The 18,458-nt window shown below is 60.5% G+C and overlaps 1 protein-coding gene across 4 annotated transcripts in view; it reads left to right on the top strand.

The window, feature by feature from the left end:
• KCNH2 (potassium voltage-gated channel subfamily H member 2) overlaps window positions 1-18,458 on the top strand; it is a 127,671-nt gene that overhangs the window by 41,386 nt on the left and 67,827 nt on the right. For 3 of the 4 annotated variants that reach the window (XM_074946618.1, XM_074946619.1, XM_074946620.1), the window contains 2 exons: window positions 10,458-10,622; window positions 12,060-12,503. In XM_074946618.1, the coding sequence (XP_074802719.1) occupies window positions 10,458-10,622; window positions 12,060-12,503 (609 nt within the window). The remainder of the gene's footprint in view (window positions 1-10,457; window positions 10,623-12,059; window positions 12,504-18,458) is intronic. The other variant, XM_074946621.1, reaches the window with a different exon arrangement.

The raw sequence follows: 18,458 nt of genomic DNA, 5'->3' as shown, positions 1-18,458 counted from the left end.
TCAGGGGGCGGTTAACCCCTGGGAGCATGTGGCCAGCGAGAAGGACTTTTACAGTAACAGGGTCCCCCTGGGGATTGCAGCGAGCGGTCCCAGGGGCGGAGGAGTCTGCAGCTTGACCCTGACAAAGAAGTGGTGACCTCAAGAAGGGCTGGCACCCTAGGGGTTCTCCCTGGAAGCGAGCACACAGGCCTGTGAGTGGCCAGCAGGGAGATGTACGCTAAACGCCTTAAGAGCGACCTGGCGGAGCTGTGCAGGCAGAGGGGGTTGCGCATTGGGAGGCTCACCAAAGAACAGCTGATTGCCCAGCTGGAGGAGGGAGATCGCTCAAACGAACTGATCCCTGTCTCGGAGGGAAGCAGCCTGGCAGATGCAGCACAGGCACCGGTGTCTGTCCCAGCGGGGAGTGAACAGGAGGCTGCTGAGGGCTTCCCGAGACCCCTTCTACCTATGCCTAGGGGAAGGGCTGGGAGGAACCCAGCGAATACTGAGGGCACTGTGACCCCTGCGGCCAGCAGGAGATCCTCCTCGCAGAGCTCCCCATCGCTGGAGCTGACGCAGCTGCACTGGGAGAAGGAGCTAAAACTGGGAGAGTTGGAGCTCAGGCAGCGGGAACTGCAGGAAAAGCAGCGTCAGGAGCAGGAAAAGCAGTGTCAGCATGAGCTGGAGGAGAAGGAATCATAGAATCATAGAATATCAGGGTTGGAAGGGACCTCAGGAGGTCATCTAGTCCAACCCCCTGCTCAAAGCAGGACCAATCCCCAATCAAATCATCCCAGCCAAGGCTTTGTCAAGCCTGACCTTAAAAACTTCCAAGGAAGGAGATTCTACCACCTCCCTAGGTAACGCATTCCACTGTTTCACCACCCTCCTAGTGAAAAAGTTTTTCCTAATATCCAACCTAAACCTCCCCCACTGCAACTTGAGACCATTACTCCTTGTCCTGTCCTCTTCTACCACTGAGAATAGTCTAGAACCATCCTCTCTGGAACCACCTCTCAGGTAGTTGAAAGCAGCTATCAAATCCGCCCTCATTCTTCTCTTCCGTAGACTAAACATTCCCAGTTCCCTCAGCCTCTCCTCATAAGTCATGTGTTCCAGACCCCTAATCATTTTTGTTGCCCTTCGCTGGACTCTCTCCAATTTATCCACATCCTTCTTGTAGTGTGGGGCCCAAAACTGGACACAGTACTCCAGATGAGGCCTCACCAATGTTGAATAGAGGGGAACGATCACGTCCCTCGATCTGCTCTCTATGCCCCTACTTATACATCCCAAAATGCCATTGGCCTTCTTGGCAACAAGGGCACACTGCTGACTCATATCCTGCTTCTCGTCCACTGTAACCCCTAGGTCCTTTTCCGCAGAACTGCTGCCTAACCATTCGGTCCCTAGTCTGTAGCGGTGCATTGGATTCTTCCGTCCTAAGTGCAGGACCCTGCACTTGTCCTTATTGAACCTCATCAGGTTTCTTTTGGCCCAATCCTCCAATTTGTCTAGGTCCCTCTGTATCCTATCCCTGCCCTCCAGCGTATCTACCACTCCTCCCAGTTTAGTATCATCCGCAAATTTGCTGAGAGTGCAATCCACACCATCCTCCAGATCATTTATGAAGATATTGAACAAAACCGGCCCCAGGACCGACCCCTGGGGCACTCCACTTGACACCGGCTGCCAACTAGACATGGAGCCATTGATCACTACCCGTTGAGCCCGACAATGTAGCCAACTTTCTACCCACCTTATAGTGCATTCATCCAGCCCATACTTCCTTAACTTGCTGACAAGAATACTGTGGGAGACCGTGTCAAAAGCTTTGCTAAAGTCAAGAAACAATACATCCACTGCTTTCCCTTCATCCACAGAATCAGTAATCTCATCATAGAAGGCGATTAGATTAGTCAGGCATGACCTACCCTTGGTGAATCCATGCTGACTGTTCCTGATCACTTTCCTCTCGTGTAAGTGCTTCAGGATTGATTCCTTGAGGACCTGCTCCATGATTTTTCCGGGGACTGAGGTGAGGCTGACTGGCCTGTAGTTCCCAGGATCCTCCTTCTTCCCTTTTTGAAAGATTGGCACTACATTAGCCTTTTTCCAGTCATCTGGGACTTCCCCCGTTCGCCACGAGTTTTCAAAGATAATGGCCAATGGCTCTGCAATCACAGCCGCCAATTCCTTTAGCACTCTCGGATGCAACTCGTCCGGCCCCATGGACTTGTGCACGTCCAGCTTTTCTAAATAGTCCCTAACCACCTCTTTCTCCACTGAGGGCTGGCCATCTACTCCCCATGTTGTGATGCCCAGCGCAGCAGTCTGGGAGCTGACCTTTTTCGTGAAGACAGAGGCAAAAAAAGCATTGAGTACATTAGCTTTTTCCACATCCTCTGTCACTAGGTTGCCTCCCTCCTTCAGTAAGGGGCCCACACTTTCCTTGGCTTTCTTCTTGTTGCCAACATACCTGAAGAAACCCTTCTTGTTACTCTTGACATCTCTTGCTAGCTGCAGCTCCAGGTGCGATTTGGCCCTCCTGATTTCATTCCTACATGCCCAAGCAATATTTTTATACTCTTGCCTGGTCATATGTCCAACCTTCCACTTCTTGTAAGCTTCTTTTTTATGTTTAAGATCCGCTAGGATTTCACCGTTAAGCCAAGCTGGTCGCCTGCCATATTTACTATTCTTTCGACTCATCGGGATGGTTTGTCCCTGTAACCTCAACAGGGATTCCTTGAAATACAGCCAGCTCTCCTGGACTCCTTTCCCCTTCATGTTAGTCCCCCAGGGGATCCTACCCATCCGTTCCCTGAGGGAGTCGAAGTCTGCTTTCCTGAAGTCCACGGTCCGTATCCTGGTGCGAACCTTTCTTCCCTGTGTCAGGATCCTGAACTCGACCAACTCATGGTCACTGCCCCCCAGATTCCCATCCACTTTTGCTTCCCCCACTAATTCTTCCCGGTTTGTGAGCAGCAGGTCAAGAAAAGCTCCCCCCCTAGTTGGCTCCTCTAGCACTTGCACCAGGAAATTGTCCCCTATGCTTTCCAGAAACTTCCTGGATTGTCTGTGCACCGCTGTATTGCTCTCCCAGCAGATATCAGGAAAATTAAAGTCACCCATGAGAACCAGGGCGTGCGATCTAGTGGCTTCTGCGAGTTGCCGGAAGAAAGCCTCATCCACCTCATCCCCCTGGTCCGGTGGTCTATAGCAGACTCCCACCACTACATCACTCTTGTTGCTCGCACTTCTAAACCTAATCCATAGACACTCAGGTTTTTCTGCAGTTTCGTACCGGAGCTCTGAGCAGTCATACTGCTCCCTTACATACAGTGCTACTCCCCCACCTTTTCTGCCCTGCCTGTCCTTCCTGAACAGTTTATAACCATCCATGACAGTACTCCAGTCATGTGAGTTATCCCACCAAGTCTCTGTTATTCCAATCACATCATAATTCCTTGACTGTTCCAGGACTTCCAGTTCTCCCTGCTTGTTTCCAAGGCTTTGTGCATTTGTATATAAGCACTTGAGATAACCTGCTGATCGCCCCTCATTCCCAGTATGAGGCAGGAGCCCTCCCCTCACAGACATTCCTGCCTGTGCTTCCTCCCGGTATCCCGCTTTCCCACTTACCTCAGGGCTTTGGTCTCCTTCCACCGGTGAACCTAGTTTAAAGCCCTCCTCACTAGGTTAGCCAGCCTGCTGGCAAAGATGCTCTTCCCTCTCTTCATTAGGTGGAGCCCGTCTCTGCCCAGCACTCCTCCTTCATGGAACACCATCCCATGGTCAAAGAATCCAAAGCCTTCTCTCCGACACCACCTGCGTAGCCATTCATTGACTTCCACGATTCGACGGTCTCTGCCCCGGCCTTTTCCTTCCACGGGGAGGATGGACGAGAAGACCACTTGCACCTCAAACTCCTTTATCCTTCTTCCCAGAGCCACGTAGTCCGCAGTGATCCGCTCAAGGTCATTCTTGGCAGTATCATTGGTGCCCACGTGGAGAAGCAGGAAGGGGTAGCGATCCGAGGGCTTGATGAGTCTCGGCAGTCTCTCCGTCACATCGCGAATCTTAGTCCCTGGCAAGCAGCAGACTTCTCGGTTTTCCCGGTCAGGGCGGCAGATAGATGACTCAGTCCCCCGGAGGAGAGAGTCCCCGACCACCACCACCCGCCTCCTTCTCTTGGGAGTGGTGGTCGTGGAACCCCCAACCTCAGGACATCGCATCTCATGCCTTCCAACCAGCGGAGTCTCCTTCTGCTTTCTCCCCCCAGACGTATCATCTGGTCCACTCTCCGCAATGGTACCTGTGGAGAGAACATGAAAGCGGTTAGTTACCTGTGTCTGCGTTGCTGGAACCCGGACATTCCCCCTTCTTCTTCTGGAGGTCACATGTTGCCAAGCTTCTTCACTGGCCTCTTGGCTCCGCTGTGCAACCTGCTCTAAATCTTTAGAGCTTTGCGCCCGTAGAAGCATATCCTGACTTTTGTCCAGAAAATCCTCAGATTCTCATATGCAACGCAGGGTCGTTATCTGTTGCTCCAGACCTTCAATCTTCTCTTCCAATATGGAGACCAGCTTGCACTTTGTACAGACAAAGTCGCTTCTGTCCTGTGGAAGAAAGACAAACATTGCACATCCAGTGCAGGTCACAACAGCTGAACCCCCCCTTCCATATCACTTTCCTACTATGAGCTTCCTCAGAGAAGTTGACAAGATGTAAGCCTCACTGGGCTCACTCCAGGCGAACTCCCAGGCAAACTCCTGCTGTGTGCTGCTCTGCTGTCCCCCGCTGCTCAGCTGGTTCGCCGCCGCTCAGCTGGTTCCCGAAGCTCTGGCTATTTTTAAACAGCCAGGAGAAACAGAGACAGCATGACCTGGAATTGGCCAGGCTGAGGAGCAACGAGCCCCCGGCTGCAGTGAGTGATGGGGGACCCCGGACAGCACGGAGCTTTGATAAGTGCCTCCTGGCCCAGGGTAAGGAGCGGGAGGACATGGATGACTTCCTGGATGCCTTTGAGACGGCCTGCGAGCTGCACCAGGTTGATCCTGCGGACAGGCTCCAGTCTCTCACCCCCTTACTGGACCCCAAGGCCGTGGCATTGTACTGCTGACTGGAAGGGGCGGAGAAAGGAGACTACGAACTATTCACAAAGGCCCTGCTGCATCACACTAATAAACCTTCCGGTTTACTGGCTGGCTGAGAGTCCCGGTGAATCCCAGGAAGAGGGGTGCAGGGACCGGACTCCCCCACGCTCTGTGACACCGCGCCCCAGTGCTGGTGCTGGGATTGCCACGCCCTGGTCAGCGGGATCCATGCCATGCTGTGTCCATTGCACTGGCCTGGGTGGCTAGTGAGGGCACAAGGCAGAGCAATCCCCATTCTCCTCTGGGGCTTGGGGCTGGGGGGGGGGGGGGAGTGTCCCCAGTTTGGTGCCTGCCCCCCCCCCATGCAACTGGGAGGGCCCAGACACCTGGCTGGTCCCTGTGCCGGCCGCGAGGCTCCGAGCAGCCAGGGGTCTGTTGCAGGGGGACGGGGGAGCTGGCGCTGGGCCCATGGTCCTGCAGTCTGAGCGTGTAACACCATGTGCCTCTGGTGGCACCTGACCAGGATTCCTCACCCAGCGTGGCCTGCTAATTGGGTCACTGAGTGGGCATGTGACGTGTACGCCGCCCCATGCCCCGGCCCTGCAGTCAGCAGCCCTATGCAGGTGGCCTGGCTCCACAGATCCCCAAGGATGGGGCAGGGTGTTGGCAGAGACCAGCAGCTGTCTATCCCTGTGCTGGGGGTGTGGCACTGGTACTGCCCAGCTGGCTCTGGGACGAATGTGCCTCCCTTGCCGTAGTTTAGCCTGAGACTTTGCCACCAGTTGGGGGGCGAGCCCCAGCTTGGCTGTGAGGTGGGGGAAGCCTGTCATCTGCTGGCCAAAGGCTAGAAGTGCTGCCCTGGCTGCCATTCCTGTGGGCCTGGCAGGAGGCTCTGCGGCAGCCATCTCAGCGCCCTCCCGCCAGTCTGGGCACTAGCCAGTCATGCCCTAAGTGACGTGCTTAACATCCATGGAACCCAGGAGTCCTGGCTCTCAGCCCCCCTGCTCTAACCACCAGCCCCCACTGCCACCTGGAGCCGGGATAGAACCCAGGAGTCTTGGGACCCAGCTCCCCTGCTCTAACCCCCTGCCCTCCAGAGCCGGGCATAGAACCCAGGAGTCCTGGCCCCCAGCCCTAACCACCAGCCCCCACTCCCTTCCCCGAGCCAGGGATAGAACCCAGGAGTCCTGGCTCCCAGCCCTCCTGCTCTAACCACCAGACCCCACTGACCCAGAGCTGGAACAGAACCCAGGAGTCCTGGCTCCCAGCCCCTCCCCTCTCCTGTTTGTAACTTCCAGGCCCTGTGAAGTCTCACCGTGTGCTAGTGGAGGCCGTTGGGGAGGTGTCTGGGGGTGAGAGTGGTGGAGGTGCCATGCTCCAGAACAGGGAATGGGGTGGCATGTGCTGGGGGAGAATGGAGGGGCACATGGGGGGCAGTGAGGGTCTCCATGGGGGTGCAGGGCACAGGGATGGGCTGTGGGGCAGCTGGTAAACCTGCAGAGCAGCGTGGTGCTGGAGGTTCCTAGTGGTCCGTGCCGCTCAATCTATCTCTGTCTGTCTGTCTCGGGCCATGTACTTCACGCATCAGCCCCATGGGGCAGGCCCCTCTTTCCACTCTGGGTTTGGGCGGTGCCTGGTGCAGCAGGGTCCTGCTCTGGGGCTGGGCTTGGGGATGCCAAGGTAATAGAAACAGTGAACCATGTCGGGCAGGGTGTGGGGTACCAGGCGTGGCTGGGGGCACTGCGGAGGAATGTGTGTGTGTGAGGGCAGCATGGGGAATTCTGGGCAAGTCTCCCCTGCCTGCCCTCTGCGTCCCAAGCAGCCTTGGAGGGGGTGTCCGAGGTGCCACCATGGCCCCGAGTGGCCGTGGGAGGGGCCCAGGAGGGGCGTGGCACTGGGGGCAGAGAGCAGCGTCTCCTCCCTGCCATTGTGGGACAGAGCAACTTTCTGGGCAGGAGCAAGGCTCGCAGGCTGCGGCCCGATGGGGGTAGACAGACACGCCCAGGTCCCTGGCACAGCCTGTTGTCATGGGATGCCAGGCTGGGTGCTCCGGAACCCACTCTGACTGAAGTCAGGCAGGACCCCAGTGCACCGTGACTCCCCTTCTCAGCTTCGGCACTTCCTGGTTCCAGCCTTGGAGAGCTCAGTCCCCTGAGCTCCCTGCAGTGCGTCCCCCTGGACGGGACCCCTGGGGAGCCTCACATGGCCCCAAAGGGCCCTGTCCCCCACTCCGCAGCCAGCAGTGGCTCCCAGCCAGCGTGTGACACAGACGGGTTATTAGTTGTGGGGAACCCAGCGTAGAGCAGAGCTTGTCAGCACAGGAAACCGGCAATTACAGCCAAGTTCATCTTGGTGGGGGGATCCAGAGCTCTGGACTCTTCTCCCCCGCCCCACCCAGTCCCAGACCAGCCTGACCCCTTCCGGCTGCCCACCCTCAGTCATGCCCAGGTGCCCCTATTCCAGCCTTTGTGTCTTTCCCAGACGAACAGGTCCCCTGGCCTGCACCTCTCTCTGTTTTCCGTCACCTCCGGCTGATTCTTGCAGAGGATGGGCCTCGGCCATCAGTTGCCAGCATACAGAGTGTTGCAGTCATACCTGCCCTCTCGGGGTTTCTGCAATGATCACACACCCTTATCCCCCTCCCTAGACACTTGAATAACACATAGGGGAAACTGAGGCACACAGTATTCAGGCAAAACATTAAGAACATTCCCACTTCGTGTCACATGCCCAGGGCCCCTGGGGATGGACAGACGCATGCAGGGCTCCTGAGGATGGATGGACAGATGCGCGCAGGGCTCCTGGGGACAGACGGATGCGCACAGGCCCCCTGGGGTGGTTCAGCCCCGTTCCCGTGATCTTTGCTTCTGGTTGTAGCCAGCCATATGGCCTCTGTCATGCCAGGCACATTCCCCTCTGGCCAGGCAGGGCCCCCTCCAGCCAGACGCAGCCCCACCCACCCCTGCATGGCTGCGGTTGTGACCTTGGTTTGAAGTCTGGGGGGCAGTGGGGCTGTGCTGTGGGGCCATGGGAGCCCAGGCCTGGGGCAGTGACAGAGCAGAGGAGGAGCAGAGGGTGTCGGGCTCCCTTCCCCATTAGCAGGGCGCTGGGCCTGGGCCAGCCGCAGAGGGGAGGCCATGCCCGTGGGGCTCCTGCTGGCCAGTGATGACAGCACCAGCACACTGAGCAGCCGCCCTGCCAGCGGTGGGAGAGCTGAGAGTGCCCGGGGTGCCCTGCAGGCCGGGAGGGACCCAGCCGGGCTGCCTTGGCATGGCAGGAGGTCCCATCTGCCCAGCTGGGATATGTAACCAACCTCCCACGCTCACTGGCCTCCATTGGGGGTGGGGGGAAGCTGGCGCCATCTGTGAGTGTGGAGGGCTCGGTGGGGGGCCGGGCCAGCCTGAGGCCAGCTCTGGTAGTGGGCAGCTGCTGTGTGTGCCCCCCAGGGATGCCCCCAGGCTCAGAGGGGATCAGAGCGGATTAGGATTTCCTGCTTCACTAAAGTGTGGATGGGGAGGAAGCAAATCTGCCAGCGCAAGGAGGGGCCACATATCTGTGGCTAATCCCAGCCCCCTAGCCCCTGCTGGGACCCCCTGCCCCAGCCTCTGGCTAATCCCCATGCCCAGCCCCCCAGTCCTGCCAGGACCGCTGGCCCCTGCATTCCCCATCCTGCAGCTAATTTCAGCCCCTCAGCCCCTGCTGGGACCCCTGGTCCCTGCATGGCCCATCCTGCGGCTAATCCAAGCCCCTACAGGGACCCCCGGCCCCAGCCTGCGGATAATCCCCATGTCCAGCTCCTACAGGGAGCCCTGGCCCCGGCCTGCCCCAGCCTGCGGCTAATTCCCGCACCCAGACCCTGCTGGGACTCCCGGCCATGGCCTGCCCATGCTCCCTGGTGTGGAGCCCCCTGGCTCCATGTGGACACCCATCTCCTGCTGCCCCAGGCACTCCCTCTGGGGCAGTGCGGGGCGGGAGCATGCCAAGCCGTCTCTCCAGCCTGCACCAAGTGGCTGGCTGGGCTGGGATTCCCCGGTGGGCGGGAGCTGCCGAGCCAGCTGGTGCATTGTGTGCCGGGGCTCCCTGCCAGCCATACCCTTGCTGCCAGGCCAGGCGTGAGACGGGGGAACCCGCCCACTCCTTTGGGTGCCCGGCAGAGGGGTTGGGCTGGGTGGCCGTAAGCTGTAGGAGCCTCCTGCCCTGCCAGCTGTGTGCCAGGGGCTGTGCTCTGCAGCCACATCTGGGGCGAGGGAGCCTTCCCTGGCCCCTGCACTTTGGCAAGCTGGCAGGCAGGGGAGGGTGACCTGGCTGGGCCGGTCGGGGGCCCCCTGCAGCCTGTGGTGACGTGTCCCTCTGGCAGAGCACAGCTGCGGCTGCCCCAGGTGGCCTGTGCCCTGCCCTGCCCCCCAGCCTGCCTGCTGTGCACCTGCCCCAAACTGCCCTGCCCTGTCCTGCCTACTCACTGTGCTCCCTCTCGGGGGCACTGGCTCCCGTCTGGCCCGGGTCATGAGCAGATGTTGAGTGCCCTCGCCTGTGTGAATGGGCTGGGATCTCTCCCTGGCCCTGGCTGTGCCAGTGGGGTGTGCGGAGCCCAGGGCTGCCCAGGGCTGGCTGGGCGAGGGGTGAGATGCCCCCTCATCCCTGGAGAGCTCGCAGCTCGAGGAGCCTCGTCTGCCCGGATTAACACAGTGGCTGTGAAAGTGCCTTGCGCGGCTTAAAAGGCCATCCAGGGCCCCGACCCTGGCTGGTGCCCAACTGTGAGGGTAGGGCCCCCTACCCAGGGAGACAGTCCCGGCTGAGCCATCTCCAGGGGGCTGCCTGGAGATCTGCCCAAAGCGCCCCCTCTTGGTCCCCGAGGACAGCCCTCCATTGCGCCCTCTGGCCTTTCGGGGCCTGGGGCTGAGGGCAAGCAGGTGGGGGCTGCCAGAGCCCCATAGACAGGGGCTGCCCCCCTTCCCGGGGTCAGAGGCCTGTGTGTGCAGCCCCCGCAGTCGCCCGGCCTTTTTCTGCCACTTACAGGGCCCCGTCCAGCCTGCTCCCCCAGCCCCTCCCCTCCCACGGCCCCATCGAGCCCCTCCCCCCCACGGCCCCGTCCAGCCTGCTCCACCAGCCCCTCCCCCCCCCACGGCCCCGTCCAGCCTGCTCCCCCAGTCGTTCTCCCCCACGGGATCTCTGAGGTTCATGACACCACCCCTCGCCCGGCTCTGTTGCCTGGTTTGGGGCTGGTGTCCGAGTGGGCAGGTCCATGGTTCTGGCAGGGTTCTCCTGGGGGAGGCTGCCTGGGGCGCCGGAGCCGGGGGCCAGGCAAGCGAAGGCTCTCAGGGGGGAGCCGGGCTGTGCCGCTGGCAGGGGCTGGGACTGACCCTCTCGGTGCCCCCGCAGGCAGCTGCTTCCTGTGCCTGGTGGACGTGGTGCCCGTGAAGAACGAGGATGGGGCTGTGATCATGTTCATCCTCAACTTCGAGCTGGTGCTGGAGAAGGAGCTGCTGGGCTCCCCGGCTAAGGACACCAACCACTGGGTGACCCCTACCAACTGGTTCCCTGCAGGTAGGCCCCATCAGCGCTCCATGGACAGGGAGGGAGAGACTCCATCTCCTCGTCACCCCTGGGGGGGAACTGAGGCTACCACACCAATGGGTGCCTGTCCCACGGGGCACTGCCCGAGGCCTGGCACACTCCTGACACACAGAGCTGGGCACGTGCAGCCTGTGGACCCAGCGGTTCACTGTCCCACAGAACGGGCCCCACTTGCTGTGCCCCAGGCCGAGCCTGTCCTGGAGCTGGCTCCTCCCCAGCTCTTCAGTCCAGCTCCAGCCAGGCCTTCAGTGGCTGGGAGGAGCAGAGCCCAGGGATGGGAGCTGCCCTGCTTGCAGTCTGAGCCCAGGGCTCTGGGGCAGGCTGGCTGTGGGGCTGTCCAACCCTTGCCTGCTCCCCACCTGGGCACAGGATTCTGGGGATGCCCTAGGGCTGGGCATGGCCATGGTGATGTCTGACCCATGTGGGGCCTCTGTCTTGGACTCCCAGGCCCCGGGCTCTCTTGGCTCCCTACGGCCTCTGGGAGGAACCCGCGTTAGTGTGACAGCCCTTCTCGGGGTCCACTCTCCGGAGTCAGGCCCTCTGGCCCTGCCACCTCCTGGAACCGCACCTCTCTGAGCCTCCAGCAGCCTGGCTCTGCCGTGGGCCCCTCAGGGAACCCACCCCCAGAGGGAGCAATGCCCCCGCCCCAATCTTCCCACCCCCGAGGGAGCAATGCCCCCCGATCTCCCCACCCCCGAGGGAGCGATGCCTCCACCCAATCTCCCTACCCCCGAGGGAGCGATGCCCCTGGATCTCCCCAGCCCCGAGGGAGCGATGCCCCCCAGCCCCGATCTCCCCCTCCAGAGGGAGCGATGCCCCCCTGCCACAATCTCCCCCCCCCAGGAAGTGATCCCTCCCCCCCAGAGGGAGCGATGCCCCCCCCCAGCGGGAGCGATGCCCCCCCGATCTCTCCCCCCCCCCAGCGGGAGCGATGTGTCGTCGTCCCCCACCCCGCATCTCTAGCTGGCAGCGACTCTCGGCCAGCCTCACACCGGAGGTTTATGGAGCGTCTGGACCCAGCCCGGGCCGTTCTCAGAGCTCTCGGCCTGGCCAGTCTCACCCCGTCCAGCTGGGTCTGTCCCCGTCCCCATGGGCCCAGGCTGCTCCCTGTCCCAGCCCAGCCCCCTCCATCCAGCTGCAGGTCACTCGGCCCCTCTCTCCTCAGCCTTTTGTCCTCCCACTGGCCAGAAGCGGCTGCTCCGTGTCACCAGTCGCTGGGTCCCCCATCTCCAGGCCATTGTCCGGGGTCCTGGCTGCTCTTTGAGGTCACACTTGGTCCCCGGCATCAGCAAACCCCCCTCCCACTCCCTCTTTACCCACACAGCACACAGGGAAACTGAGGCACACATGGTATTCATGCAAAGCGCTAAGAACCGCCCCCACCCCTTCACCTCCTCTCCTTGACAGGGCGCAGCAAGTCCTTCAAGCTGAAGCTGCCAGCACTGCTGGCGCTCACGGCCAGCAAGCAGTCGTTGTCCCAGGGGGGCCCAGATGCCGTTATCGTAGACTTCTCCAAGCCCAGCAGCGAGTCGGGGGCCCCAGATGATGTCACCTCCTCCCTGGATAACAGCTGCCGGGACTCCCAGCTGGAGGAGCGCAAGGCCCTGGTGGAGCTGGAGGAAGGGAGGGGCCCGCTGGGTGAGGCAGGCCTGGAGCCCCCCGTCACCCACTCATCACCCCGTGCCGACAGGGACCGCCTCCACCTGGACGCCTCCTTCTCCAACTGCAGCCTGTCGCGCTGCCGGTCCCGGGAGAGCTGCCACAGTGTGCGGCGCGCCTCCTCCGTGGACGACATCGAGGCCATGAAGGGCGAGGGTGACAGGCGGGGGCAAAACCGCCACGGCAGCACAGGTAACAGGACCGGCACGCCCTGGGCAGGGGCAGGGCACCACCACCCAGCACCGGCACCGGCCCGCGCTGGGCAGGGACAGGGCACCACCACCCAGCACCGGCACCGGCCCGCGCTGGGCAGGGACAGGGCACCGCCACCCAGCACCGGCACCGGCCCGCGCTGGGCAGGGACAGGGCACCGCCACCCAGCACCGGCACCGGCCCGCGCTGGGCAGGGGCAGGGCACCGCCACCCAGCACTGGCACCAGCCCGCCCTGGGCAGGGGCAGGGCACCGCCACCCAGCACCGGCACCGGCCCGCGCTGGGCAGGGACAGGGCACCGCCACCCAGCACCAGCACCGGCCCGCGCTGGGCAGGGACAGGGCACCGCCACCCAGCACCGGCACCGGCCCGCGCTGGGCAGGGGCAGGGCACCGCCATCCAGCACCGGCACCAGCCCGCGCTGGGCAGGGGCAGGGCACCGCCACCCAGCACCGGCACCGGCCCGCGCTGGGCAGGGACAGGGCACCGCCACCCAGCACAGGTACCGGCCCACGCTGGGCAGGGACAGGGCACCGTCACCCAGCACCGTCACCGGCCTGCGCTGGGCAGGGACAGGGCACTGCCACCCAGCACCGGCACCAGCCCGCGCTGGGCAGGGGCAGGGCACCGTCACCCAGCACCAGCACCGGCCTGCGCTGGGCAGGGACAGGGCACCGTCACCCAGCACAGGTACCGGCCCACGCTGGGCAGGGACAGGGCACTGCCACCCAGCACCGGCACCAGCCCGCGCTGGGCAGGGACAGGGCACCGTCACCCAGCACACGCACCGGCCCGCACTGGGCAGGGACAGGGCACCGTCACCCAGCACACGCACCGGCCCGCGCTGGGCAGGGACAGGGCACCGTCACCCAGCACAAGCACCGGCCCGCGCTGGGCAGGGACAGGGCACCGTCACCCAGCACAAGCACCGGCCCGCACTGGGCAGGGGCAGGGCACCGTCACCCAGCACACGCACCGGCCCACGCTGGGCAGGGACAGGGCACCGTCACCCAGCACACGCACCGGCCCGCGCTGGGCAGGGACAGGGCACCGTCACCCAGCACACGCACCGGCCCGCGCTGGGCAGGGGCAGGGCACCGTCACCCAGCACAGGTTGTAGTAGTTTCTTTCAGGTAGTTGAAAGCAGCTATCAAATCCCCCCTCATTCTTCTCTTCTGCAGACTAAACAATCCCAGCTCCCTCAGCCTCTCCTCATAAGTCATGTGCTCTAGACCCCTAATCATTTTTGTTGCCCTTCGCTGGACTCTCTCCAATTTATCCACATCCTTCTTGTAGTGTGGGGCCCAAAACTGGACACAGTACTCCAGATGAGGCCTCACCAATCTCGAATAGAGGGGAACGATCACGTCCCTCGATCTGCTGGCAATGCCCCTGCATATACAGCCCAAAATGCCATTGGCCTTCTTGGCAACAAGGGCACACTGTTGACTCATATCCAGCTTCTCATCAACTGTCACCCCAGGTCCTTTTCTGCAGAACTGCTGCCGAGCCATTCGGTCCCTAGTCTGTAGCGGTGCATTGGATTCTTCCGTCCTAAGTGCAGGACTCTGCACTTGTCCTTGTTGTACCTCATCAGATTTCTTTTGGCCCAATCCTCCAATTTGTCTAGGTCCCTCTGTATCCTATCCTTACCCTCCAGCGTATCTACCACTCCTCCCAGTTTAGTGTCGTCTGCAAACTTGCTGAGGGTGCAATCCACACCATCCTCCAGATCATTTATGAAGATATTGAACAAAACTGGCCCCAGGACCAACCCCTGGGGCACTCCGCTTGATACCGGCTGCCAACTAGATATGGAGCCATTGATCACTACCCGTTGAGCCCTGTGACAAAGTGGAAATGTTCTTAATGTTTTCTCTGAATAATCTGTGGGTGCCTCAGTTTCCCCTATGCAGTTCTTAAGTATCTAGGTTTCAGAGTAGCAGCCGTGTTAGTCTGTATTCGCAAAAAGAAAAGGAGGACTTGTGGCACCTTAGAGACTAACCAATTTATTTGAGCATAAGCTTTCGTGAGCTACAGCTCACTTCATTGGATGCTGTAGCTAACGAAAGCTTATGCTCAAATAAATTTGTTAGTCTCTAAGGTGCCACAAGTCCTCCTTTTCTTTTTAAGTATCTAGGTGGTGGGATAAGGGTGTGTGATTGTTGCAGAGCCTTAGAGGGCAGGTGTGTGCAGGGGTCTGGACACAGAGAGTGGCCGACACCCTGTTTCCTGGCAACTGATGGCCTGGGCCCCTCCTCTGCAAGGGGTTGGAGAACAAAGAGATCAGGTGGCCTCCTGGCCCTGGAAAGAGACAGAGGTGAGAGGAGAGGCTGGAGAGTTTCGGTTTGGAGCTGGCTGGGGAAATGGAGGGAGGCTTAGATGGGGCTTTGGACTCCCTGCCCCACAAGACGGACCTGACTGAGGGGTCCTGTTCTCTGCATCTACAGGCTCTGTGTTAGACCATGTTCCTGTCGTCTAAAAAACCTTCTATTTTACTGGCTGGCTGAGAGTCACATCTGACTGCGGAATTCGGGTGTGTCACGGAGTGTGGGGGAGTCCAGGCCCTGCACCCCTCTTCCTGGGATTCACTGAGACTCTCAGCCAGCCAGTAAAACAGAAGGTTTATTGGACAACAGGAACACAGTCCAAAACAGAGCTTGTGGGTACACCCAGGACCCCTCAGTGAAGTCCTTCTGGGGGAGCAGGGAGCTTAGACCCCAGCCCTGGGGTTCCCTGTGTTCCTCCACCCAGCCCCAAACTGAAACTAAACCCACCCAGCAGGTTCCCTGCTGCAGCCTCCGTCCACATTCCTGGGCAGAGGTGTCACCTCCCCCTCCCGCTCCTGGCTCAGGTGACAGGCTCTCAGGTCTCCCGTCCCCAGGGCACATTCCCAGGTCAACACTCCCCCCTCCCTGCTGCGTCACATCGTCACAGGGTGCAGGACCCTCTGGCCCCCCCAGGACCCTGCCTGGGCAGACTCGCTGTGGGCAGTGCACGGTGTGAGAAGGGGATGCTGAATGCTCCGAGGTCAGCCCCAGGAAGGTGGAAGCCGTGTGAGCTTCTTGCCCTGAAGACAGTCTGTTCCCGGACCTGGCTCCCCCAGAGTCCTGGCTGGCTTCATATGGAGTAGTTCCAGAGCATCCCCCTGGTGACTCCGTGACAAGCCCGACAATCTAGCCAACTTTCTATCCACCTTTAGTCCATTCATCCAGCCCATACTTCTTTAACTTGCTGGCAAGAATACTGTGGGAGACTGTGTCGAAAGCTTTGCTAAAGTCAAGGAATAACATGTCCACTGCTTTCCCTTCATCCACAGAACCAGTTATCTCGTCATAGAAGGCAATTAGATTAGTCAGGCATGACTTGCCCTTGGTGAATCCATGCTGACTGTTCCTGATCACTTTCCTCTCCTCTAAGTGCTTCAGGATTGATTCTTTGAGGACCTGCTCCATGATTTTTCCGGGGACTGAGGTGAGGCTGACTGGCCTGTAGTTCCCAGGATCCTCCTTCTTCCCTTTTTGAAAGATTGGCACTACATTAGCCTTTTTCCAGTCGTCCGGGACCTCCCCCGATCGCCATGAGTTTTCAAACATAATGGCCAACGGCTCTGCAATCACAGCCGCCAACTCCTTTAACACTCTTGGATGCAGCTCAGCTGGCCACATGGACTTGTGCTCGTCCAGCTTTTCTAAATAGTCCTGAACCACTTCTTTCTCCACAGAGGGCTGGTCACCTCCTCCCCATGCTGTGCTGCCCAGTGCAGTAGTCTGGGAGCTGACCTTGTTCGTGAAGACAGAGGCAAAAAAAGCATTTTCCACATCCTCTGTCACTAGGTTGCCTCCCTCCTTCAGTAAGGGGCCCACCCTTTCCTTGTCTTTCTTCTTGTTGCTAACATACCTGAAGAAACCCTTCTTGTTACTCTTAACATCTCTTGTGAGCTGCAACTCTGTCATGGAGTCCCAGGGCGATGCTCTGGACCTGCTCCCTTCGAAGCCAGGCAGGACTCTGGGGAAGTCTCCTTTCTGTGAGCAGCCTGTCTGCAGGACACACAGCTCACCCGGCTCCACCTTCCTTGGTCTGACCCCGGAGCATTCAGCCTCCTCTGCCCCTCCGTGCGCTTCTGTCACGGAGTGTGGGGGAGTCCAGGCCCTGCACCCCTCTTCCTGGGATTCACTGAGACTCTCAGCCAGCCAGTAAAACCGAAGGTTTATTGGACAACAGGAACACAGTCCAAAACAGAGCTTGTGGGTACACCCAGGACCCCTCAGTGAAGTCCTTCTGGGGGAGCAGGGAGCTTAGACCCCAGCCCTGGGGTTCCCTGTGTTCCTCCACCCAGCCCCAAACTGAAACTAAACCCACCGAGCAGGTTCCCTGCTGCAGCCTCCATCCACATTCCCCGGGCAGAGGTGTTACCTCCCCCTCCTGGCTCAGGTAACAGGCTCTCAGGTCTCCCGTCCCCAGGGCACATTCCCAGGTCAACACTCCCCCCTCCCTGCTGCGTCACATCGTCACAGCTTCCCACAGCGAGTCCGCCCAGGCGGGGTCCTGGGGAAGCCAGAGGGTCCTGCCCCCCAACTCCGCAGTCAGACGGGACTCTCAGCCAGCCGGGGAAACAGAAGGTTTATTAGACGACAGGAACATGGTCTACGACAGAGCTTGTAGGTGCAGAGAACAGGATCCCTCAGCTGGGTCCATTTTGGGGGGCAGTGAGCCAGACAACCCTGTCTGCCCTTCACTCCATGTCCCAGCCAGCCCCAAACTGAAACTCCCTCCAGCCCCCCATCCCCTGGGCTTTGTCCCTTTCCCGGGGCGGGAGGTCACCTGATTCCTTTGTTCTCCAACCCTTTAGCTCTCACCTTGCAGGGGGGAAGGGCCCAGGCCATCAGTTGCCAGGAGACAGGGTGTCAGCCATTCTCTGTGTCCAGACCCCTGCCCACACCTGCCCTCTAGGGCTCTGCAACGATCATACACCCTTATCTCACCACCTAGACACTTAAGAACTGCCTAGGGGAAACTGAGGCACTCCCACAATATTCAGAGGTAACATTAAGAACAGTCCTGCTTCGTCACAAACTCCAGGTGTGATCTGACCTTCCTGATTTCCCTCCTGTACACCTGAGGAATATTTTTACACTCTTCCGTCCGGAGGAGTATAGCAGGGACAGCAGTTACCTGTTCAGCCCCTGCCCCGTTAGCGCATTGGGGACCATGCTATTAACTGGCTGGGGACAGATGGACTCCCATGGGGAGGGGCCTCCCCGTCTCCCTCCACCAGGACCCTGGCCCCCGGGGAGCAGGGCTATAGCCCCCAGACCCCAACGGGAAAAGCTTGACAGCTACTCACCACCTGTTCACTGGCACAGCTCCCCATCCAGAGCCCAGCCCAGCCCTCACAGCCTGCCTCTTGCCCCTCAGCTGCACATCCAGCCCTGGGGCGCTGGCACGGGGTCAGTCCTGCCAAGACCCAGCCCCGGGGCACTGGTACGGGTCTGTCCTGCCCACACCCAGCCCCAAGGCACTGGTACGGGTCTGTCCTGCCCACACCCAGCCCCAAGGCACCAGTACGGGTCTGTCCTGCCCACACCCAGGCCTGGGGTGCCGGCACAGGGCCTGTTCTGCTCACACTGAGCCCCAGGGGAGTTGGCATAGGGTCAGTCCTGCCCACACCGAGCCCTGGGACACTGGCATGGTGTCAGTCCCGCCCACACCGAGCCCCAGGGGAGCTGGCATGGGGTCAGTCCCGCCCACACCGAGCCCTGGGACACTGGCACGGTGTCAGTCCCGCCCACACTGAGCCCCAGGGGAGCTGGCACGGGGTCAGTCCTGCCCAGACTGAGCCCTGGGACCCTGGCATGGGGCCCGTCTATGCCAGTGTCTCCTTGTTTCTCAGGCAGTTCCCAGAGCTGCTGCCTTCTGCAGAGGAGCTGGGCC

This window comes from Natator depressus, chromosome 2, assembly GCF_965152275.1.
Source record: "Natator depressus isolate rNatDep1 chromosome 2, rNatDep2.hap1, whole genome shotgun sequence".
Classification (NCBI taxonomy): Eukaryota; Metazoa; Chordata; order Testudines; family Cheloniidae; genus Natator; species Natator depressus.
The sequence above is the reverse complement of the archived record's forward strand: the minus strand, read 5'-3'. Positions and strand labels throughout refer to the sequence as shown.